The sequence below is a fragment of the Coloeus monedula genome, assembly GCF_965178545.1.
Source record: "Coloeus monedula genome assembly, chromosome: 14".
Taxonomy (NCBI): domain Eukaryota; kingdom Metazoa; phylum Chordata; class Aves; order Passeriformes; family Corvidae; genus Coloeus; species Coloeus monedula.
In genome coordinates, this window is record NC_138794.1 from 17,317,475 (window position 1) to 17,341,135 (window position 23,661).

At 39.0% G+C, this 23,661-nt stretch overlaps 1 protein-coding gene across 11 annotated transcripts in view; it reads right to left on the reverse strand.

Annotated features, from left to right (window-relative positions):
* Positions 1 to 23,661, reverse strand: part of HERC1 (HECT and RLD domain containing E3 ubiquitin protein ligase family member 1) — a 103,277-nt gene that overhangs the window by 12,910 nt on the left and 66,706 nt on the right. For 7 of the 11 annotated variants that reach the window (XM_082290751.1, XM_082290753.1, XM_082290757.1 and 4 more), the window contains exons 35-61: positions 23,237 to 23,476; positions 22,959 to 23,042; positions 21,960 to 22,480; positions 19,667 to 20,442; positions 18,770 to 18,968; positions 17,675 to 17,835; positions 16,391 to 16,507; positions 15,981 to 16,212; positions 15,143 to 15,267; positions 14,671 to 14,891; positions 13,209 to 13,477; positions 12,642 to 12,694; positions 11,221 to 11,421; positions 10,415 to 10,589; positions 9,958 to 10,228; positions 9,350 to 9,563; positions 8,350 to 8,606; positions 7,676 to 7,803; positions 6,333 to 6,460; positions 5,567 to 5,767; positions 4,608 to 4,738; positions 3,474 to 3,673; positions 2,876 to 2,990; positions 2,193 to 2,339; positions 932 to 1,033; positions 622 to 795; positions 29 to 322 (exon numbers count right to left, since the gene is read on the reverse strand). In XM_082290751.1, the coding sequence (XP_082146877.1) occupies positions 29 to 322; positions 622 to 795; positions 932 to 1,033; positions 2,193 to 2,339; positions 2,876 to 2,990; positions 3,474 to 3,673; positions 4,608 to 4,738; positions 5,567 to 5,767; positions 6,333 to 6,460; positions 7,676 to 7,803; positions 8,350 to 8,606; positions 9,350 to 9,563; positions 9,958 to 10,228; positions 10,415 to 10,589; positions 11,221 to 11,421; positions 12,642 to 12,694; positions 13,209 to 13,477; positions 14,671 to 14,891; positions 15,143 to 15,267; positions 15,981 to 16,212; positions 16,391 to 16,507; positions 17,675 to 17,835; positions 18,770 to 18,968; positions 19,667 to 20,442; positions 21,960 to 22,480; positions 22,959 to 23,042; positions 23,237 to 23,476 (5,736 nt within the window). The remainder of the gene's footprint in view (positions 1 to 28; positions 323 to 621; positions 796 to 931; positions 1,034 to 2,192; positions 2,340 to 2,875; positions 2,991 to 3,473; positions 3,674 to 4,607; positions 4,739 to 5,566; positions 5,768 to 6,332; positions 6,461 to 7,675; positions 7,804 to 8,349; positions 8,607 to 9,349; positions 9,564 to 9,957; positions 10,229 to 10,414; positions 10,590 to 11,220; positions 11,422 to 12,641; positions 12,695 to 13,208; positions 13,478 to 14,670; positions 14,892 to 15,142; positions 15,268 to 15,980; positions 16,213 to 16,390; positions 16,508 to 17,674; positions 17,836 to 18,769; positions 18,969 to 19,666; positions 20,443 to 21,959; positions 22,481 to 22,958; positions 23,043 to 23,236; positions 23,477 to 23,661) is intronic. The other 4 variants (XM_082290758.1, XM_082290756.1, XM_082290755.1 and 1 more) reach the window with 4 other exon arrangements.

Consider the following 23,661-nt stretch of genomic DNA (forward strand, 5'->3'; position numbering starts at 1 on the left):
GCTGTTGAGACAACAAATCAACTTTTACCATCAGGAGAGTAAGCTCATCCTCTGGAACAGGCTCCAGGTCTGGAACAGTGAAGGACTCTGGGAACTGAGCTCCCTTGGCCAGGGCTTCAGCAGCTTTTATGGTAGTGGAGAAGCACTCGAGCCAGGCCCATTCTGTGGGGTTCCAGGCAGAGGGGTCAGGAAGGCAGCTCTGGTGGTGAGGGGGCACGGGGGGGTTGCAGAGCAGCTGGTCCAGGTGCAGCCCCACGGCCAGGGATGCCAAGCACTGCATGTAGGGGCTATGAACCAGCTGGTCCCCACACACCACATGTGGCTGGAGGGCAGCAGGAAGAGAAAGGGAAGAGTTAGAAACACACATTTATCAACTTAAAATATAAGTCCTTCAAAGATAGTCCTGTAGAACAATACCTTCCTCCCTGCTTAATCAAAGTTTTTCTAATATTTTAAGTATTTTCAAATTAGGAGACTACTGGCTTTGAGAATAGTGAAAGATATTTGCAAGCAGAACGTAGGAAAGTCTTCTGGGTTCTCTGGTGAAAGACTGAAACCAGCTGAGATCTAAACAGTGACCTCATGTCAGACATGAATGTTAAACATTTGCATTACTCCTACCTTTTCATAAGCATACTGCTCCTGCAGCATTATGGGCAGGCGCTCCAGGAACGCTCGCATGCACGGAGCCATGTTTAAGCCCAGAACTCCCTGCTGCTTCAGCGCAGTCCTACACGTCGCCAGCACGTGATTGGAAGAGATCCACTCTGAGGTGCAGTTCACCACCAACACGTCCTGTTTAACAGTTGTATGATACATTAGAAATTAAAAATTCACAAAGCAGGATCATTCAGCTCCATTGATTTATCACCAAGCATCTTGGTTTCTAGAGGGGCCAGAAAACACTCAGGTTCAAACATTTCTGTCTCACCTTTGATCTGTTAGAGCAGGCAGCTACTCCAACCTCAGGGATCCACACTGCAGTCTGGATAGCTCCAGACCCTATCACAACACTCTGCAATACTGAACCATCCTAAGGAGAGAAGGGTTTTAAGTCAGGTGCAGACACAGGTACAGTTCTGTTCAAGTGCATACAAACACATTCCAAAGGGATGATACTCTCACAAGCTTTCAATAACTATGTAAAAACTGAACTGCTTAACCTAAAAGCAGAAAACCGCATTTTTATTGTATTAAGGTGTTGGAGTGAAGGCTCCTCTGGACTCAGGCCCAGAGGGAAGCCAAACCACAGGGACTGAACGAAAACCTTTGGACAAGCCGAGATACATGAAGCCACACCAAATGAAATAGAAATACAGATTTTTAACTTTCAGTAGAAATATATGCTAAGTGCCTTAAACATTAAAAAGCTGTAGCAGAGACCTTAAATACAGTTCTTTGCTGCAGCAGTGTTACCTTTTCACAGAATTCTTTACTTTAGACAAAGTATAGAATTATACTGTTCACATTTTTTAGATAGAGTGTTCACATAAACAATAAGAACTGATAGAAACTGTATATGCAAATTTGTAATACCTATGTAACACTTGTGTAAGGCTTATGATTGTTAGAATTAGACCAGGATAGGTTAAGAAAAGAAAAACTAGAATCGTGTGTTAATCTTATTGGTCAATTAATATAATCCACACTTATGAGAGGAAAAATAGATGGAGCATATAGAAGAAGCTATTTTTGCCTGCTGTTGCTGCTTGGCTTTAAAATGTAACCCCCCTTTGGACTCTGCCTTCAAGAAACCTATGAGACTATGAAATAAAGAACTTAGCAGAACAGCAGCCTTCTCTGCTCTTTTACCCTGGTCCAAGAAGGAAGCTCAACATTAAGGAGATAATATAACTAAGGATTTAGAAGTGTTTAATAATCCATTTTATGTGACTCTTCAGAGCCCTCAACATAAGAGAATATTGTTCCTACTAAGAAAGCGGCTGGTTCTGCAAAGCCTAACATGACCAAACGTACAGAATCAATCAATACTAAACCATAACTATGAAGCACTTCAATGTTAAGTACAATTTCAATTTATATTTTATTATTTACAATGTTAGAATATTATTTTACACCTGCTTTCTCTAACGTATCTATCACATGGTGAGGTAGAAGTTGGTCTGATACCATGACCATTTCAGATACTCTTACTAAAAATGAGAATCAAGCCACACCAAAGATGATCTTACCCGTAAAGACCAGATATTCATGAGGCCACCAAGTCCCCCAGACACCAATGCCAGCCCATCAGGACTGAAAGCAACAGTGCGGACAGGAGTGATGTGTCCTCTCAGCTGGAACACACACTTCACTTCCACTGCTTTCCTGCATCCATCCTGCAAACAAGTGCACACTTATGGGACACTGGACTACTTTCAGGACAGGGAGTAGCATGACAGCATCTGTATTCTGCAATAAAAACTGATCATCCACAGAGATGGGGAAGTTCCACTAAATAATTTAAAAACCCCAGTACTATGACTATATTTTATAGATATCTTGATCACATTATCAGCTTTCCTCCCATTACAAAATGCCATTAACATCAAAGACTACATTACAATTTATGAAGGTGAAATTAATCTTGACTCTTTATCTACAAATAACTTTGAATTCTTTCTAAATTTTAGGATAAATTGATCAATTTTTTTGAAAGAAAGAAAACACATCAAAATATAATCTTTAGCCAAATGAAATTTTCAATTTCCTATTCTGAAAATGCTTACACATACACAAATGCAATGTAAACTTTTTAAGGCAAACTTCTTCTCTCAGGAAATGTTGAGAATCAAGTAATTCCCTCACATTCTTCTCCTCTCTCAACTTCACAATGAGCAGAGAATTTCTTACACACCAAGTTTCCTCCTTTTACCTTGGCACTTGTTTCTTGCTCCCACCATCCTTCTGAGCAAGCTGAGCTGGACTGCAATGTGATTACTATGTCCTGGGGAACAGTCCAGACACACACCAAACCATTGTGGCATCCCCTAAAGCAAGTCAGGAGAAATTAGAAAAACAAAATAAAGATAGTGACTAACAAAATATCAGTGGTCTGGTATTAACTTCTAATATCAGTAGTCTTCAGCACCTTCCCATAAAAAACTATAGTGCATCAGTCAATCTAAAGTAGAAAGACCTGTTCCCAATGGGTAAATGCTATTTTTTCCTCACACCCTGTAGCTTTTCCATTTCTACTAACAACATATGCTCAGAAAAAATATTTGGATGAAGCAAAAAAAGAATCTCAAACAGAACCAGCACCCACAGGTCATGGAGAAAACAGCTGGTAACACAACCAGGTTCATTTTTTTAATCTGAATTCTGGAACTTCACAAATCTCATGGCAACTGACTTACTGAAGGAATGTTACTTAAAAAATACCAAACCCGTTTCTTTGTTCTGGACACTACAGACTGGTAGAAAAGACCTACAAAAGAACTACAGCAATAACAACAAAAAAAATGACTTACGTAGCTAACAAAAGCTGGGCCTTGGGTCCCTTCCCTGGCAGAGCACACCAGGCAATGCCATTCACCAGAGCTGGGTGGGACAATGAATGCAGGCGCCTCCAGCATCCTCCCAGACAGCCCCAGAGCTTCACTGTTTCCTCTTTGGCACAGGTCAGGAGAATCTTACCAGTTGGATCCCACTTCATACTAACAACCATATCCTGTTGGATTTAAAAAAATGAAAAGCTGGTATGAAGTAACACAGTAGGGAGGAGGAAAGTTAACTCTCAGAGCTAATGCAACTTTTAATTACTAGTAACAAAAATATTTTCTCATATAAATTACAGATAGTGAATTGCAATAATAAAGTCATAGTGATACATTTCAGAACTATCAAATTAAAAAGACTTTAAAAAGTTTGCTGAAAGAAAATAAATGGAAAGCACAGAAAAAGATGTTTTCTTTTCACTGCAAATCTTTTCTTGATTATTTTTCCCCAGATGTAGCTTTGAGTCTGAGGTAGGAAAGGAGGTTAGCCCCTAGTAAGAAGACAGGTACAGATTTATTACCACAGTGTGCTCCCTTCTGGGATCGCCCTGCTTCACACACCCAGAGCAGCTCTTGGAAGCATTCAAGATGCTCTCACTACACCTACATTTGAGAAATTCTCCTCTCAGCCTAACAAATAATTCATGGACTATTCATGACTCATTAGTACATAATGGCAAAGCGGAGATGCTAAACCTCTGCAACTGCCTATTTAGAAAAACACCTTTTGCTTTGCCCAGGAAGCTGAACTAAAACATGTGACATGATCAAAATTAAAATTTATTATGAGTACTTTCACCAAGTAAAACAATTAGTCTTTTAAGTGCAGTCAGTGCACAGCTGTGTGCTTAATTCACTTCCATCACTGTAAGTACACACTTCACAGTCTCTGATAGTAAATAGGGTATCAGGTTCATCATTCCTTTTTTTTATATTTGGTACACTGGTCCTTCAAAATACATTATTTTAATATATGTATCAGCAATAGGTGTGAGTTTTTAAAATAATCTGCATTTGTCTTTATAAATAGCTTTCAAATAGAGAGAACAGCTTAAACAGATTTTACCTACAAAAATTCAACGTTAGTTTTAAAAAGACCAGCTCTACCTTATGCGCATCGATGAGAATGACTCCTCCTTTCTCAGTTGGTTCCTTTGTTCCTATAAGCAATTTTCCATCTGAATAGCCAACAGCAAATGGTCTGTCTTCACTGAACCAGGCCAGGCATGTGACAGACACTGCGTGAACAGACAACACAAACATTCATTAAACTAAACTGAACTTCGTTCCTGCCGAAGAGGTTTTTGCAGTGCAGTTGTCTAAACTGTGAAGTGCATAACAATGTCCCCCACCACCAATGTCACTTAACATACTTTTGGTCTGAAAATTTTCTTGAATTTATATGGTAAAGATAAAACTCAGTGTCACTAACAACAGCTGTTGAGATTGTTTTGTAATACTTTTCTCATTCTTCTTTTTATTAAAAAAATGGAATTTATATTCCTGGGACAGTGAAAACAACTATACCAGGGCAAAGAAAAAAGGTAAGACTGAATACTATACATGCATCTCATGTATCCGAGAGGGGCTTCTGAAAAATGCTCTGAAAACAACTTGCCTTCCTTAGCAAGTAGATACTGCTTCACTTGATTCTGCCAAAAAAACCCCTGCAGGCTTACTGAAGAAGCAATATCCACACAAATACCATCAAAGATGTGCTACTTGATGTCCTCTGGGACTGGAACTATAAAGGAAAAATGGCCATCATTCAGGAATTCAAATGACACTGACTACGTGCTATATGCAGACAGAGCAGACACTACAGGGGATCTCTACTGATTGTCCACAATGGCAAGGAATGGCAGGATTTTTACCAGGTTACTACAAACTGTTTGCCTCTGCTGTGAGGGAATCAGGGTGCAGACAGAGATTCCATAGACTCTTCTCCTCCCATGAACCAGAAATCATATCCCATGAACAATAACCAAAAATGATTATATACTTCCTTAACAAAAGTGCCAAGTGTGTTCACACTTTCAATTTCAAATACCGATCCAGTCTCTTACCATCCTTTCTGTAGCAGTGTTCCAGTTCCACCCGGTGCATAGCTGAAATATCCAGGACTTCAATAAGCGCCAGAGATCCATCCATGCGCCCAATTAACAATAATTCTGGAGCATCCCCTGTCCATGCTGCAGCTGGCCCTTCTTCTGGCCAGGCTAGGGCAGATACCCAGTGAGGCTGAAGATCTAATAAGCCTTTTCCTCCTAGGAGATCAAAAAGTCTTTTAAAACTACTTCATCTTCATAAAGAAAAGAAAACAATAATACTTTCCATGGGAAAGAAAATCAAGAGATCTTATTTAGACCTAGGACATACTACAAATTCACCTAAGTTAAAAGAATACAACTCAGTGGTTCACTAACTTATGCAGACAAAATCTAGGTACCAAATCTCAATTATCATTCAAGTTAGACAGTTTTGTTATGGAAGGAAGCTGAATTCTTCAGTACCCAGTAAATTTATACTTTTCTTAGGGATTGTCTATTACCACAGGGTAACTGGTGACTTTCATAAGTGCAAAGCAACACAATGAAGCTTCCAAGATTACCAGTTACAGGGTTTAAAAGTCTTCCTCTCAAAGGTGCGTATCACACATCCACTTGGGGTTAGTGCCTTGCTCTACTTAAACAGGTTCACAAGACACTGTGGGAGATGCTAAGCATTTAAACTGGGCAGTTAAACACTGGGCTAAACAAACATGCAGTGACCTGGCAGCTCCCCTAGAAATACGCTGTACCAGGAAGTGCCCACAGGCAGTTCAGAACGTACCATTGACTTGCCAGATGTTCACCATTTTTTCTGTAGCTCCAGCCAGGTACTTGCCACTGATGCTCCAACAGACAAGAGATAAACTAAGGTCACTGGGTGACCCCAGACTTTCTTCAGAATCACCTTCTCTGAAACAGAATATTAAGATAAATTAAGAGGGCATTGCCTTTAAGCAGACAGTAAAATCTAGAACTCATAAAATATATGAGCTAGAACCTGAAGTCTTGCCATCGCAGCAGATTTACATAATACATTTTTCTGCTCATAGAATGACATTCCCCCTAAAACCACTTTAAGTTACAGAATGAGATACTACTTATTTCCAAGATATTTCAAATTAGGTTTCGAATAGAAACTCTTTACCTTTACCTACTTATTTCTCAGATTTGACATCTTCAGCGAAGGCAAACTTTTCTGGGAAGTCATGAAATGAAACAACAGCTCGGATAAGAAATAAAAGAGGCACAACTTGCTATCAAATCTACTTTAAACTCTTCCTCCTGTTACACAATGTTGTTACACTGTTCTAACATTCAATTTTGAAGTCTGCTTTGGCTAACTGTAACAGGGTCACAGATACCTTTAATTGCCCTTAAGATCATACACAACAGCCACATTTTTTACTGCTTGCAGTACCGGAACAATGAAGGCTTATAATACTGTTATAGTATTCTGGTTATTCCTTTTAAGGCCACATCTAACATCAGCAAGCAAACAAGAACTAAGCCAACCACTAAGAAATTGTCACAAAACAACCTTGTAGTTCACTATTGCTTCTTCATTCTTCCAAGTTCAACTCACCTATACTACACTAAAGAATTAGATTTCAATCTTTCCTTTTGCTTTCTTCTTTTCTGGACACACCCAAATGAAAAAAAAAAAAAACTTCCAAGACACTCATGAAGAATTACATTTAGTTCTTGTATCTCAGAAGCCAAAATTCTTTTTTCACACTTGACTCAAATGACCACACTTGCAATGATCATGTTATATGTTGGAGCTGTCCACTGAAACCCACTGAAGGGATATTGATATTCCCTTTTCTGCTATATGACAGTCCTATTATTTTACCCATGTCTGTAGGAACCCAGGGTTACATCAATTAATTAAGGATGCTTTTAAACAGCATTGACATGCTCTCTATAAAGAGACTCTAACCAGGCTGATATTTAAGTTCTGTTTTCAGTTTTAAGCTGTTTAATTTATTTTGCACGCCATAAACAGTGACAGAAAACAAGTGAGAGATTTTAAGTGCAGGAGATAATGAGAACAGCCAACCCTGCAGTATCTTGCACAATTACAGCTTAAACTAAATATCTGGCTGCTGTAAAGAACCAACTTACAGCTTGTTGAGCACACAGGTCTGTTGCAAGGAATATTGCTTCTTTGTCACGTTCCACACTCTGATGGTGCCATCATTTCCACTCGTTGCCAAAAGTCCCTTTTTATTGCACCAAACACATGTCATGACCTACAAATACCAAAATAATAATGGAAAAACCGGAATTTAAAACTCACTAATATTAAGCAAACACTAACCAATGAGACAGGCATTGAAATACACTGTAACAACCAACCTAGATTTATTTTTCTACTTTTATAGCATTATTTACTGCAATTAAGCAGGCTTGATAAGGATGCCATGCTTCATACAGCCCCATGCTCCAGAGGCTGCTAGTGCACAGAATACTGCACAAAAATGTTAACTACTATGACAGAAAAATTAATGCAAATTAAGATCTAAGAATTATTCAGAGTGATCCTGTTGACTTTATATACCATAAGAACACTTTCCTGACCCCTTTAACTGAAGCCTCAAAGAAACTAAACATTTTTGTGCATCAGAGGTGCAATAACTTAAATCAAGCAATAACTTAATCTCCAAAGAATTTTGAGGGAATTCACCTCAAAAATGATGTGGAAAATCGTTTCAGTCAGTGTATTTTTAAAACAATACTATTTTCCTCTGCCAAGGAGAGCATCACAGTGGACGTGGTCCCGGGCGGCTCATGCTTACCCTGTTCTGGTGAGCCTCGAGCTTGATGAAAGAGCACTTGCGCAGGTCTCCCCCCATGTCGGCGAGGGTCTGTGGCACGCTCTGGTTGTCGCGGTCGTGCGCGGCCAGCGTGCGCACGAGCTGCTGCGCCGCCCACTGCCGGTGCTGCGACGACAGGCGCGACGACAGGCAGCACGCGGCCAGCGCGTTAGCCAGCTCCAGAGGGCCTACAGCAGAGGGATCATAGGAAGGATGGGCATACAAATGGGCAATTAAACCTGCTTAGACAAAACAGTGAGATGATGCCTAGATGAGTACCACACAGAGTTACAGGAACACAGCAATAGCCAGCATTTCCAGAAAGAGATTAACAAGCATCTTAGCACACAACATTGCAATCATGTGAACTATAGTAAAAACACTCTTCTGATACTAACAGCAAAATAACCCCAGTTCAATTTTCACAAAAAGAACCTTAAGAATAGAATTATAAATAGCCTTATTCCCACCATATAGGAAAATGGTCGGTCAAAGAGCGAGTGCTTTCTGAACAGGAAAAACCTCCTCTGACAGAGACCTGCCACTGTCACTGCCCTATCCTTCTCTCTCCATCACAGCAATAGCCTGGGGGAAGGCACAGCTGTTGCTCTGTGGCTCCCTGGAAGCAGAGGCAGCACAAATTTCTGCCTCAGACACAGGACTGCACTTGGGGAGCAGCAATCAGCTGTTAGCCTCCTTAATTTCATCAGGAGGCACAACAAGGCTCGATGTTTCAGCTCTATGGCTTTGAATGCATGCTCAGACTATATTTTAAAGTGGTAAAAGATACAATTATGGAATAAGACTGTATTTTTAAGTAAAATGTGTGTCATAAACTGTAACATTCCTTTGATCAAAACAAGTTTTGTACATCTTTAAGAGTGTATCTCTTTGTACATTATTCTAGCAAGTCTCTCCCTTATATACAAATGAGGAACTGAAGATCTAGTGAATAATATTTAAAAACAAAGTTGTATCATACCTTTCTTTTCAATTTCAGCTTTATCATAGTTTGGCCTCAGTTTGGCCCCTTTGTCTGCCAACAATGCTACAAGTGCTTGAGTAACCACAAAATTTGGAGATGTGACAAGTTTGTTTTCTTCTGCAATTCCTCTTAAAAAACTTGGCAAAAATTTTCTCTGAATTGGATCATCAACTGTTGTCAAGTTCACACCAGTTGCTGCAGAAATCAAATTCTAAAAAGAAATAATTGATGATAAATAATCAGAACAAACAGAACTATCAAAATTATAAATATTTTTAGTTGCATAAATTGTGCATAGTGTTACAGCTTTTCCTTTTTTTTTCCCCCCTGTGCTCTACATAAAATTGACTCAATTAAAAAACCAAAACCTTAACAGAAAAACCCTATGAACACAAAAAGCACATCCATTTTCCCCACTTGAAGAGAGTACTCAGCAAAGACACATACAGTTACTTGATTTTTACCAACAGTCAAACATACCCCTGGTGCAAAGTCATGAACAAGGACTCTAAGGAGGATCTTCAAACTGAGGGCAGTCTCACCCCAGTTGAGAAGGTGAAAGCACAAATAATCAAAGTAGTCTTAAGTAAGTACTGAAGTCCTACCTGTGTACATAACTGCACCAGCAGCTTTGCAGCACTGGGAGTGTTTGATGCCAAGCAGCCAACCGCAGTGCTCAGGTAGGCAAGGCAAGAGATGGGCTTGCTGGTTTTGCTGTGGATGCCCCTAGATCTCTCTGTCGAGCTGGACACCGTGGATGGGCTCGTGGACAGGCCTGCTCTCCCCGCTGCCGCCAGGCACATCAAACGAACCAACGTGCGGATGTCTGTTAATCCCAAGGATTCAAGGCCAGCTGCCAGGCTACAACTGGAACCACTGTGGAAACAGATATAAAAGCTCAAAAAAACAAAATCGATGAACAATTTTTCTCTTCGCAGTATTATGTAAGTACAGAAATGAGAATCGCTTCCCCAATGAGTTTAAAACTGCATCCTTCTAAAACAGAACTGGGTAACTGGCTACAAAAGGAAAAGTGGAAGTGTTGCCAAGGATGCCACAAACCTGACAGACAGAAGTGAGAGAGCTCTCATAACCATTGTTCTTGCCAGGAGCACTTGCGCAGCAGCTGTCACTCTTCTGAGAGCCATGACACGGTCGTGTGGATTTACCAGGGCAGCTGCTTGTTCTCCTAAGGTTATCCTGCCAGAAGAACTTTTTTCTATTGAGCCATGACAGCCTTGGAAATAATGATGATTTGCATTAGTGTTTAAAGAAAAAACAAAACATTAGCATACAGTAATAAGCACAGAAGCAAAGCTGGCCTAAATTACTCATTCATTTTTCAGTATTTCGTACATACAAAACTACAATGATAATGACTGAGACGAAAATACACTCCTGAAATACACTCCATGAATTAATTATTCCTTATTTTCAAAGAGACATGAACACAACCTGACATACTCAAGTTAATTTTAGTTCCTCTGATTCCCTTTTCCATCAGAAGGGACTACTTTTAAGTCCCAACTTAAAAAATCCATTCATTGAGTTCAGCAAATTATGTTACTGGCATCTATTGTTTGACTACGGTAGTAAGTTTTATTGGCAAAATTCAAGCCTTCTGCCAATTCATAATGCCTCACACTCCTCCCTCTAATTTTCCTGTAACAAAAGGACAATTTAGAGCCAGTCTTCACTTCCTCGTGGTGGGAGGCAGAAAATACTGTCACAATGTTCCTGGCTTGGCCCTAGAAAAACCACACCAAAGGAGAGGAGGTGGTGATATCATTATCATGTATCGTTATTGTTGTTGCTACTGCTATTGTTATTATCATTATTTCTTTAAATGAAATGCATTTTAAATGTACCTATTTGCATCAATGTTTCTTCCATACTGTTGGTGGCTGTCACCATTGCAACTGAAGCACCCAGAGGGTCACTGTCAGGGAACTGAACGGGTTCGGGCACAATGCGTCGATCATTTAACCCAAGAGGCCCAGCCAGTAATTCAAACTCCTCTTCTCCTGTCAGCTTTTCATCTTCGTCCACATCTAACATGTCCCAGTCTTCTAGAATTGGAGAAATATAATTAGGCTTGGTTACAAAAGCTCAAATATTAAATAATTTCAATTAATTAAAAGAACAGTACAAGATATGAAATGTATACTGTAATCTGCAGCACAGTAGGCATTAAAAACTCATCTGATGTTGACATAGGCACAACAAAGTAAATCAGAAAAACAAAATCCTGTTCTTGCCCCTCTCTGTTCAAATTGATCTTTACACTGCAGCTTTAAGGAAGATTCTCTGAAGTACCAAACTAGCTATTCTTTAAAAACACAGACATTAGAGGTCATCACATACAGCACAAGACAGCTCCAACACCTGGAATATAGTGAAAAGTGCTGACATACAGTTGTACTTTACATCATGGTAACAAGTGCATATTCCAAAGGACTGAATAGTAAAGACAGATGTTAGAAAATTTCTGGTCTTCATATTTATCAAAGAAGCATGCATTAGTTCATGAATTATAACTGAACACCCAGGCTTGCTTTTCCTTCCCAGGCAATAAAAAAACCCCAAACAACAAAGAAAACCACTTTAACTGCAATTCAGTGAGGCACTTCCTTCACTTGCCAACCATTTACACACAAGTCAGCTTACATTTACTCATCTCTCCTGCTCTGTCTCCCTCCACACACAGTAGAATCAGAACACCTTTGATCTACAGCAGACAGACTTGCCCTAAGTACTGTAGCACTCACATTGTCTTAAATAGACAAATGTGGTAAATCACTCAGTTGTGATCACAGGAGCTACAGAAAGGACCAGAATCAAAGAATCACCCAAGACAGGTTTGCTACAGACACCAGAAATAATCTGTTTAAAGTGAAAGCCACCCTCAGGACACTCTCAGCTCGGACAAAGGAAGAAAAATTAAGAACAAGAGTAATGGCAGTGTTTTGGGACACTAACTTACACTAATTTATTTCTCCCGCAAAGGCAGCTGAAGAAAGATATTTGAACATAAAATTTAGTATGTGCAGCTCTGGATGTAACATCTCCTCACAATACCTTATCACCCCAAGCTAGGTATTTGCCATTTCAGCTGCTTACACGAAAGACAGGGGAAAGAAGTCACTGATTTTTTTTTTCTAATTTGAACTAAAAAAATCCCCAAAACTAAAATACTGTATCTAACTGGAAGAGATTTTAAAATACACCTTCAGGTTTATTTGCATGAAAGTACCTTTTAGAAAAAACCCCATGCAACTTAAAAACATACCTTCATAGACACTGTCTTGTTTACCTATTAGATCAGGAGCCTGGCCTTTGTATCTGTATGAAAAAATAACAAAGAAAATTACTGAGCGGCTCTAATATTTTGTAAATACACATAATTTTAAATTTGGTTCCCTATTTAGTCTAACTTTACTGCTAGGTCTACATGTATTTACGAATGATTCTAGAAACGTCTAGTAACAGGAAAGAGAAACAGGTAAGACGGCTTCTGAAAGTGTGTGTGGAGGCGCAAGCACTTTGCAGTACTAATGTGTAGAAGTCCATAAGAAAATATTGGAACTGTCAGACAAAATTGATACAGAGTTTTCAAAAGTCACTAGGTAGTAGGCAACATCCCAAGAAATTATTCCTTTTTCTTAACTTAAAAACCAGAAATACCAAGTCAACCTTTTTTTTTTTCTAATATGCATTTGTTGAATACAGAGAACGATTTTAAGTATCAGAAAACCGTGCTAGGAATTCTTATCTCTTAAATCAAATTCTTAAAATGATGATGGCTGGTAAACATGCTTCGTTTCCTTTCTTTATCCACTGTCTTATATTTCTGTACCTTTCAGAGGTTGATGTTTTAGATTTACTCTTCAGGGCTAGATATTTCTCTCTGCAGATGCCACACAGTAAGTAGTAGGGATTTCCACTGCCACACTCCCCCCCAAACCAGCCGTCCACGTAGGAGCCGTTGCTGCGGTAGCCCTGGCGATTGGCGCTGCGGCCGCAGCCAGGGTGGTTCCTCTTCATATGCTGGTTGAAGCTGACCACGCTGGATTCACACAGCTCACAAACCACTACTTCTTCTCTGTCCTCAGATTCACAAACGTGCTGCACAGTAAGATTTTCACAAATTATTTGTACAGAATAAGTGTCTGTACCTTAGATATAAAACATGCCAATATTCCAAGGTGGATGTCCCTGCACATTTCTATCACTGAGTGATATTTATATGGTTGACTTGTACAAAAGCAAAGCAGAAACATACAATTTATGACATAATGAAGACCACCTCAGAACAGGAAAAATATTTGGAAGTAAAGTTTCAGAGGAGATAATTTCCTATTTAATTTTAGATTGACTCAAAATTCTTGACAGTATAACTTTTCATTCGTAACCCTGTCACATTCAACACTCTTTATCTGGTTCTCCTCAGAACTTGTCTGAAACCAGATATAACAAAGGAAAAGGATCCTTTTCGGTTTCAGACAATCAGATTTTACATTTACTGAGCAACAACAATTACCATTTGTGTCAATAAATACCAAGGTTTTATCTCAATATGAAGTTAGTTTTTCATAATTACATTCCTGTCCAAAGTCAGTAATTTCATTGAGATGTTTAAGTGAAACGAGTGCTCCGAAAAATTCAATATGCATCCTGAAACTTGCTTCCATATCAAAGCCAGGTAACATCATAATTAGGAGATGAAAAGCTGAGTCTTTTGGGTTGATTGTCTAATTTGACACAGATAATCCAAAGATTAACAAACCACTGTTATTATATTTGTTTTCCACCACCAAATAGATTTTTAGTGCTCTATACAACAATTCAGTGAGGACTGTCACCACATCCTTCCCAGAGAATGAAATACATGGCACAATTAAATTAAGAAAAACTGATTTAAGTGCAAATTATGTTGCTACAGATCAACTATTATCAGTAGTAGCAGTAGAAGAAACATTTACAACTGTGTTCGTTATCTCACACAGCTAAGCCACCTGGGACACCTACTTCATTTCTAATTGGTATCATCAGAACAACTATACAGGTTCTGTTCTCATCTTTCAGGGAAGGGAGAAGAAAAACTACATACATGTGGAAGTGCAGAGCAAGAAGCACAAGAAATCACTATTTTTAATCTGAAAGTGATGCTATGGAATACAAGATGATTTTAAGCATTGCTGGCACCTAGTAAGATATTTTCAAACAGGCTATAAGCATACACATGTTACTTTAAATTTAAAAATATAAGCATGCAGAAAGCAGTAAGTTAAAGCAGCCCCCGCTGCAGTCACACACACCCAGGTAGGCCAATCCAGTACCTCTGGGATCCACATTCCCAGAATATCATTATCACTAGCCAGGTCTTGCCCAAACATAGCTTCCATTGCTTCATCATCAAGGTCAATCTCCAACTCCTCATCCAAGTTGAAGTCATACAGTGTCCCTGGATCTTGCTGCAAGGAGATCCCTTCCCTGCGGCTCTGGTTCCTGTGGGCCTGCACTGAGCGATACAATCCCGCTCAAGGTAGGAAAAGAGAGAAAAAGGAAAGCAGGGCTTTTATTTTCCATGGCAGAAAGATGGCTGTACTTTCAATTTCCTTTTTGTTTTCAACTCTTCTGCTAAACAATCTACTTATAACCACATAAAACTCTTAAATATATGTTGGCACATATATGAGAAGGAGTTTTCTAGATGTCATGCTAAGTCACAGCCCCACTCCTATTCTTTCCTGGATAAGCAAAGCCCTTGGAATTCTTTCAGTCCCTTACCAGCACGTGCCAGCAACGTTCGGGCAGCTAAATCAAATTTGTGTCTGCGTGTGACAGCCGACCGACTTCGAGAGGGAGGTCCACTTGCTGCAGCTGCATTATCCACATGATCCATATTATCAGGGCTACAGGGATTTGTAATTTACAGGTGAATCAAACCAAGTTTTAAACAACCGCATACAGTAACTACGTCATATTTTTTAGCATTTTTTCCTTTCTTTAATGGAAGAAAAAAAAAGAATTTAGAATTCAAGAATCTTCAGTTTCAATGAGCACATATATACTGTCTTTTAGACTGTGAGATTTACTTCAAACAAATTAGGTGCAGCCATGTCAACACCTATTTGATCTTCCAGAGTGCCTAAGCATGGCAGAAACTTTGCAGAGCACTCATTTTATACTAGGTTAATTCAGCTTGAATGAGTTTTTTCTCCTCTTTCAAAGAAATAAAATCAACATCTCTGTTGTTGCTGGCTGAGTCCATTTGCCTTTGGCCTTACACATGAATTCGCCAAAACATGAATTTAATGGAATTTTGCTTTATTACTACGTCTTCTAGTTAAAATGCAACTATAAGCCCTCAATTTTTTCATTCTTTTCTTTTTTTTGTAGTGAAGAAAACATGCTCAGTTACATTCTTCCCCAGTTCTGCACACAAATAGTACTGGAAAATAAATGCACCATGTATAGCTAATTCAATTACATCTTTCCTTCTACTCATGCTGTAACAAAATTCTAAAGCTGCATTACAAAGTAGCACTCTGTCAGCAACAATGAATTAGTTGAGATTTCCAGTTTCAGGAACACATTACAATCAATTACAAGATAATTATCTCACCTCTCACTAAAGCCTTCCTCCATTTCAGTGGCATCAGCAGAAGGGATATCACCTGGAGATTGCAAATAGCAATGATCACCAGATTTCCCACCACTTCCAGAGACGATTGTCCCATGCCGTGATTCTGCAGTCCCCTCTGACTGGGGCTCCTCATCATCTTCATTTCCAGGGTGCTCAATCATCCACATAGCCAGCACTGTGATATTCTGTGCATCTGCTTCTCCTCTGGCACCTGAAAGCAGGAAAACGACACTTTGGAACTGTATTTTAGCACTTATGGTTACAAAAAAAGCAATCAATTTTTCCACAGAAATGGTTATAGAACTTAAAAATTACATATTCTATTGGAAAACAAGTGTTTCACGTGTATCCAATTTTTCAGGTAAACTGTTATTATAGCTATAGATTACCTGTAGCTTCCATAGCTTTTGCAATTTGCCTGAGGGAGAACCCCATTTCTAGCAAGGGAACAGCAATGGCTGGAGGAGGAGGGGATGTTGAAAGTCGGCTGCTTGGATCAGACAAAGCTTAAGAGACAGAAAATGATAAATGTAACGCACATAAGTCTTTCTCTAGTGTTACTTCATTAAACCTTACTTTGATATATCAGCTTCAACTAAGGGAATAATTGCTCTCAACTTTTCTCTCAACTACGTTCCACAAGGTAAGATATTTTCTGTAACAAAACCAGATGGTATTCATTCTCCTTTGAAACACAGATTGTTGACTTGATTTTGATCAAGTAGGATACTGATAATATGCAAAGAACTATTTAAGCAATTTCTATTGTTTTCATTTTTAACTGTATTAAATTATCTATTTGATCTATATTTATGTAGTCTAGATAAAGTTATCCTTGTCCAAATCATTGAAGATTCCCAAATGGTGAGATCACTATATATTCCTCTTACGGTACAGAAAGAGACCTCAGCTAAACTGGGAAGGTATCTGAAAAATCTCTTTGTGGATGATGGCTGTATGATGGCTGTGCAGAGAGTCATTCAAGGGACTCTGAAGAGGTCAGTTACTGCCCCAAACCCACAGTTTCTACAGAAAACTTTTATGACTTGCCATAAAAGTGATGTCTCATCAGCGAAGGCAAAAACGTACTATCAAACAAACACTGTTGTAGAGACACTATCGTGACTAGAAGTACGTCATCTCATAATTAAATCAAAAAGAAAAAAAAAACGAGATGTGAAACTGAGCACATCAGTTGCTATGCAACACATGAACCACTAAACCCCCCAACTAATAACACAGATGTAAAGGCAAGAATAAAAAGTACTGGTGCATGTACCATAAAATACATCAATTCCTGTTTTCTTTGTGGTATGTGATCTAACAAAAGCTAGAAAATTAGTGCACTTAGCAGCAGCACACAATCAAGGAAACAAGCTCAAATCAGATGAACGTTTTGAAGTAATTATGAATTATACTTCATTATTGTTTTATACATGCAGTTCATAATCCAATCCACAGCTTTTAAAAACTCGTGTCATTTGCTTGATAAAGCCTACAGCTAATAATCCATATTCTTTTGTCCTAAGTCACTAAAAGGTTTTCAACAATGCTTTGCATCTTAGTCTGCCTTAAAAAGAAATTGTGTTGGGTTTCCATCCCTTAAAACACAGCCCCATAACTCCTGTGACTTTCCTAACTTGTCCCCATTTCTATTACACTGACAAGTTTACCTGTGCGATTGGCAGGCCTTGCAGACTGGGAATCTGGAGAAGTCAAACTTTGTCTCCTTCCAACTTCATCGGAAGGAGAGGTTGGCAAAGAAGATACTGGGGGAGTCTGAGCGCGTCGTGCTGGAAGTACAGTTGTAGTAGGATAACTGGAGAACATTTGCCTTGAAAAAAGAACAACGCACGCTGATATTAAACAGAACTATGCTGAGGAAGGTCTGACAGAAGAAATACATCAAATCAGAGTGCACTTGGCAAATCCTACTTTATGCAATTGCGTTTTGTAAGGGTAAGACGCAACACATACATTGAGGCAACAGCTCATTCCTACCAACTTTATCTGTACAGTTAAGTTCTAAGCATGCCCATAAAAAAACTCCTCACAGACCAGGAGCTGTCCTAAGAGATAAAAGATAAATAAACACTTTTCCCATTTCCATGGTGTGTTCTGAACTCAGGCTGACTAACAAATCAGGTGAGTATTTGATTTTCACTGTCCTAGTAGGAAGACATTGCTCTGGCTCTTATCAGATTATATCTGCAAAACATCTGAGAATTAATAAACGTAGAAAAGGATTCTATGAGAAGTAAAGCAGATTTCCTTTAACAACACAAATTGCCTCTGCAAATTCAGTAGTTTATCTTCCATTTCAGTATGTAAGGGTAAGCTGAAACAACATCTTAGCTTACAGGATGTTACCTACCAACTAAGATCTATTCTAGTTTGAGAACCAAATGAACATTCATGAAAAATCTAGAATTTCAGAGATTTATAATTTAAACTCTGAACTCAGAGATCTATAATTTAAACTCATGTACCAAATAAACATAAAAACTGAAGGACAACTTGAGGAGAGAATTTTCTCCTTAAAGAATTCAGGTATTACATTTAGATACAGTGTATAGCAAAAGCTTAACAGCTTTCAAATAAAAAACTGAAAACCTGCAAGGCAAAGTACCATTAAACTGTGTCCTCTGCAGAGGCAGGTCTTGACAGCATTTTCAAAGGCTTAGACAGCTAAAGACATGTATTCTATATAAACCAGACACCTGGCTCCCTATACCCGCAGAATCATATATGCTGATAGGGTATTTTACCTCAGGAGACTGAGAGGCATAACACCAGGTGATTCTGAAGCTGGAACTGTTTCTGTATCAGTTACTGGAGTAGTAGCAGTGGTGGTATCCTCCAGAGAGCTGCTCATGAAAGACGTTGTGCTAGAAGCAGAAGGGCTGGTTGTAACTGGTGTTTGGGCTTGCTGAGACTGGTCGCCTTCTTCTACTTGTTGCTCCACTTCTGCAAGAGAAAAAAGGATGCTACAGCAACATTCATATAATTGTGTAGATCAAAATAGTAGCCATGGCTAAACTTTTAACTTTCAAAACCAACTACCATTATTTAGAATTCACCCCAGAGAAAGAAAGGGGTGTGCAAAATCTGCCACTAACTCATGGACTTGTGTACAGAAACCACACCAGGAGCTCTTGCTGTTCTCACAGCGATACAAGGTAAATAGCAAACAAACCACTTACTTATGCCAGACTTTATGATATTCAGATTTATGGTTGTAACAGCTACGATTAATCTCAAAACAGGCAAAAGGGGAAGAGGTCTTAGATATAGAAATAGAGATGATTAACTATAAAGCTATTTTTAACTCAGCTGTATGAGTGGCATTTTTAAGGCTTTTGTTTGTTGGTTTAGAAGCGCAAATCCTCCTGAGAAGTATATACAGTACTGCTCGTTTTCAGAAGTATTAGAGACATACTAAAACCTTTAATTTCTGATTGATATGCATTCACTTTTTATTAGAATAAGGAATTAGAAAAAAGGCAAAATGTCAGTATAATATCTTTAAAACAGTAAACAGAGCTTTGCTAAATTTCTCTGTCCGATTAAGATTCCCCTGAATTATAACAACTACAAAATGACAAGACTACATTAATTGTATTATCATCGTTACTAGTAATTTTATACTAATTTTGAAAAGGTACCTTGTTTAAGTCTGCCACCAAACTGGTCCTCCAGCAGCCCATGAACCACTAATTTGTAGATCATGGCTTGTGCCCGCTCCAGGTCCGCCAGCCCCAGCGCTCTCTTGATGGGCGAGCGCATGACCGCCCGTTTCACCATGTGCCGCATCAGGAACTGCAGCGCAGCTCGCATCTCCACGTCCTCGTGAACCACTGGGGAACTGGCACAGTCAGAGTTGTGACCATTTTCTGCCAGTACTTTGGGTATTAACAGCAGCTCAGCATACTTACTACAACTAAGAAGAACACTAAGTGACTTCATAGCACCAAGGTAAAGGTAAGACAGCTGTACAGCTCGAATTTCTGACTGCACTATATCGTGACTTCTTGGGGTGTGTTCATGATTCTTTTTTCTTCCCTCAGCAGGTTGGTGTTGGGATTCCATACCTAGTGTTGATGGTTCTAAAGAAAAGGAAACAATTTCATTTTCCGACTTAGAGGTTGTAGCACCATGTCCTTTGTTATCATCAGCACTTTGGCCTAATCGTGTATCTGATCCAACATCACCCTCCATTTTCTGGTCCATCTCCCCTTTATCTTCAGATTCATGTCTGTGTTTTTTCTCGTGTCTCTTGGTGCTTTGCTTTCCTGTATCTTCATGAATGCCAGTCAGATAGGTAAGGTCCAGCAACACAGTAGCTGTCAGCCCACGAAATCTTGCAACATCAAAAGGCAGTGGTTCACAGGGCTCCAGATTATACAATGGAGTATCACTAGGCGACCAAAAAGTTGGGAAGCTTTAATAAAGATCAGAATGACACAGGAAAAAGCAAGTGAGGGAGAGACAGGAGGAAAGTACAGGAAATAATGTAGGCAAATAAGATGTAAAATATATTTAATAAAACAAATCAATTCTAAAAATTAAATGCAAATAGGGGAAAATGAGATTATGATCAGAAAACAGGGAGATATGGTTTCAAAGCAAATGCAACAAAGCATACACAGGTTTTCAACAACAAGCACTGAAATGCAGAAGCCCCACAGAAGCTATCCATTCTGTGCTGACACAGCCTCTGGATATACTATTTACTAGAAATATGTAACAGACTTTTACTAAGAAAAATTACCTTAAGGTAAATATTATCATCATACCTGAATCTGAACAGGTTTAAAAGCTTATAAAGAAAACTTTTTAAACATTAAGGAAAAGCTTTGATTGACCTCAGCTACTCATCACCAGGAGCACACTAATGATATCTCAGGACAATTCTGTCCCTGGTGTGTCAGGACAGATCACCTGGCGAGGACAGTGACCTTTAAAAAACACGGGTCAGAAAACCTAACACACACATTTATGTATCTGTCCATCTACACTCAGTGATATTTGCTGGTACTATCTAGGACTGTTACACTTGACTAATTTTCACTTGAAACAGGACAAAAATTCACCAGCCTGTATTTCCATACACCTGTATTTTCCATATATCCAGCAGATAAATGACTTTTAAATCCTCCTTTTATTATCCCAAAAAGTTTTCACATCTTACAATGTAAACATATACCTAAAAATAAAAGCAAGCTTTAGGCTGGTTTTAATTAAGAAGGTATAAAATGAACCTAATTAAATGCTTTACCAAAAGCTTGCCTATGTTCAAGTGCTGTTCCACTTCACTCAAATAAAGCTTTGAATTGTTTTAAGGGCACTCTTACTTTAAGGCTATACTGTCACATGGGCATACTTGAAAGAATTTGTATCTGGAACTAAATCAATTGCACTTCAGTATATTTAGTCAAAGTGACAACAGCCTTTGCAAAGACAAAACAGACATAATGCTGCAACAGCTGTAAGTGTGAAGTGACCTTGGCTATTTTAGAACATAATTGTAACTGGTACGGGGAAAAAAAAAAATCACTGCTCAACTTCTTCAGAAGACTACCTCAGCTATAGGCAGAAGGAGTTCAAGAAATTAAGTTAATCAACTCTTTTCCACACAAAAACACAGGCAATTCCTATAAGAGCAGCAAGAAGCTCAGAGAAGCTTCATTTCAGTTTCCTTCCAGGTGCTTTCCCTCTGAATGCATGTCTGCAAGACAGGTGGAAAAAGGAGCATCTCTTTCCAGCCTTGAGCTCTCTAAGGCAGATGGGAAAATGAATGAACACTACTTCAAGGCAGCATTAATTTCAATACAACTGAAGTCTAAACTTAAAGTAATTGATCAACATGACTCTAATATAAAGTATATGTTACTTCTGATGATTTCCAGCCAGAAACCACTACTACTAGACTGTGAAAAGCATAGGAAATGGGCATACCTGATTGTAATCTCTGCTTCATCCCACTGGACCTTGGCAGAGGTACTGCCCTCCTTCACCACTCCCAGCAGGGTGGCATGACGGCCTGTTTGCTTATGGACACATCGACCTCCAACTCTGAGCCCAGCATCCACTCCACCAATGACTGCTAGAACAGGCCACACCTCCACACAGAGCATCTTCAGCTGCAGCTCTGAAAGCTCTGCCAGGCCATGTCGGCTGTGTTTGCTTTTCTCCTCCTCTTTATTTTCTTTCTCCTCTCTCACCTCGTTCTCTTCTCGGCTTTGAACAGAGCGACTTTTCTTCAGTTTTTGACCTGCTTCCTTAAGACATGTTTTGATTTTATTCAGTCTTTCCATCATTTTTTTATTAATGCAGTGTGTCCAGCGGTCTGTGCGATGCAGGATGCGAATGAGCTGGATCGTGGCTTCTGCCAGCACTGCAGCAACAGGACTGCAGATGGGGTCACCAGGCAGCAAATCTCTTGGTGTCCCACGCATCTGCATATCACAGATCTTCACCTAAGTGTTTGAAGAGAACAATTTACAAGTTATCTAATCAACATACCCGAATAAGCTCTTATAAATACAGGAGTCTCCTGCTGAATAGAAATAGTTACTAGCATTGTCTTTTTTTTCCCCCTGGAACCCCTAGGAAATCCACCTTAACACTGAGCAAAACCTCCATCCTTCAGATTCAACGATGCCAAAATTACGTATTTCACGGTTTCTCACACAAGACTATCTAGAAATCCTAATACTACATTCTCCTTGGTTTCTGGGGAATAGAATTTTTGTGTAGAACACTAAGTCTTTAAATTTATTCTAAGCAATAAAATACATCTTAAATTTACAATAGATTACAGTAGTTAAAACACTGTGTATGACCAACACTGTTTTGGTCAGTAATTCAAAGCAGCACCATACAGGCTGCTATGGTAAATACTGACTTTATCCCAGCCAAAACCAATATGCCTACACAGACAAACATTTAAGTTACCTTCTCTCCTGGGTTACTACTATAGAACATAACACAAGGGTATAACTCAGCTGCATCCACATCTTCAAAAGCTAGTTTTGGCTCCTAGTGAAGAAATAGAACAAAACTCCTTCAATCTTAGAACACCTCAACAAGCAAAAACATGAAACATAAAGAAGTTATGTCTGTATTATAAATCTTCTAAGTTCTGAAACTGCCACATGTTTTAACTCTAATGCTTATCCATGCCGTATTACCATTACAAAAAAAACACCAAAAAACCAACTGATGTTAAATACCTCTCCATTTTTACCAAAGGAAATAGTTCTTGCTTCCATATCTAACACACATGTGATGAAATCTCCTTGGGTAAAGCTTGACAGAGTCAAAGTCTGCTCTCCATTGTGATAGAGGTTGCCACTGTAGGCTCTGTAGAGCCACATATCTGAGGTAGTGCGATGGTTGAAGTCATGCACTGGCCAGCGAGACACTCCCACACAAGTGCCTTCATTGCCTCGGTTCTCCTTCACAATGTAGAACTAGCAGGCAAAACACACACACGGGAAAAAAAAATCAGGAATATAGACTTTTACACAACAAAGAAATGAAAATCTTCCTTATACATATGTATGTCTACTCTTAACTGTTTCTCACAGAAGCTTTTAATAAGAAAAATAGTAAGTTTATATGGTAAAACCATTAAAAAAAATCACTCCAAATGATG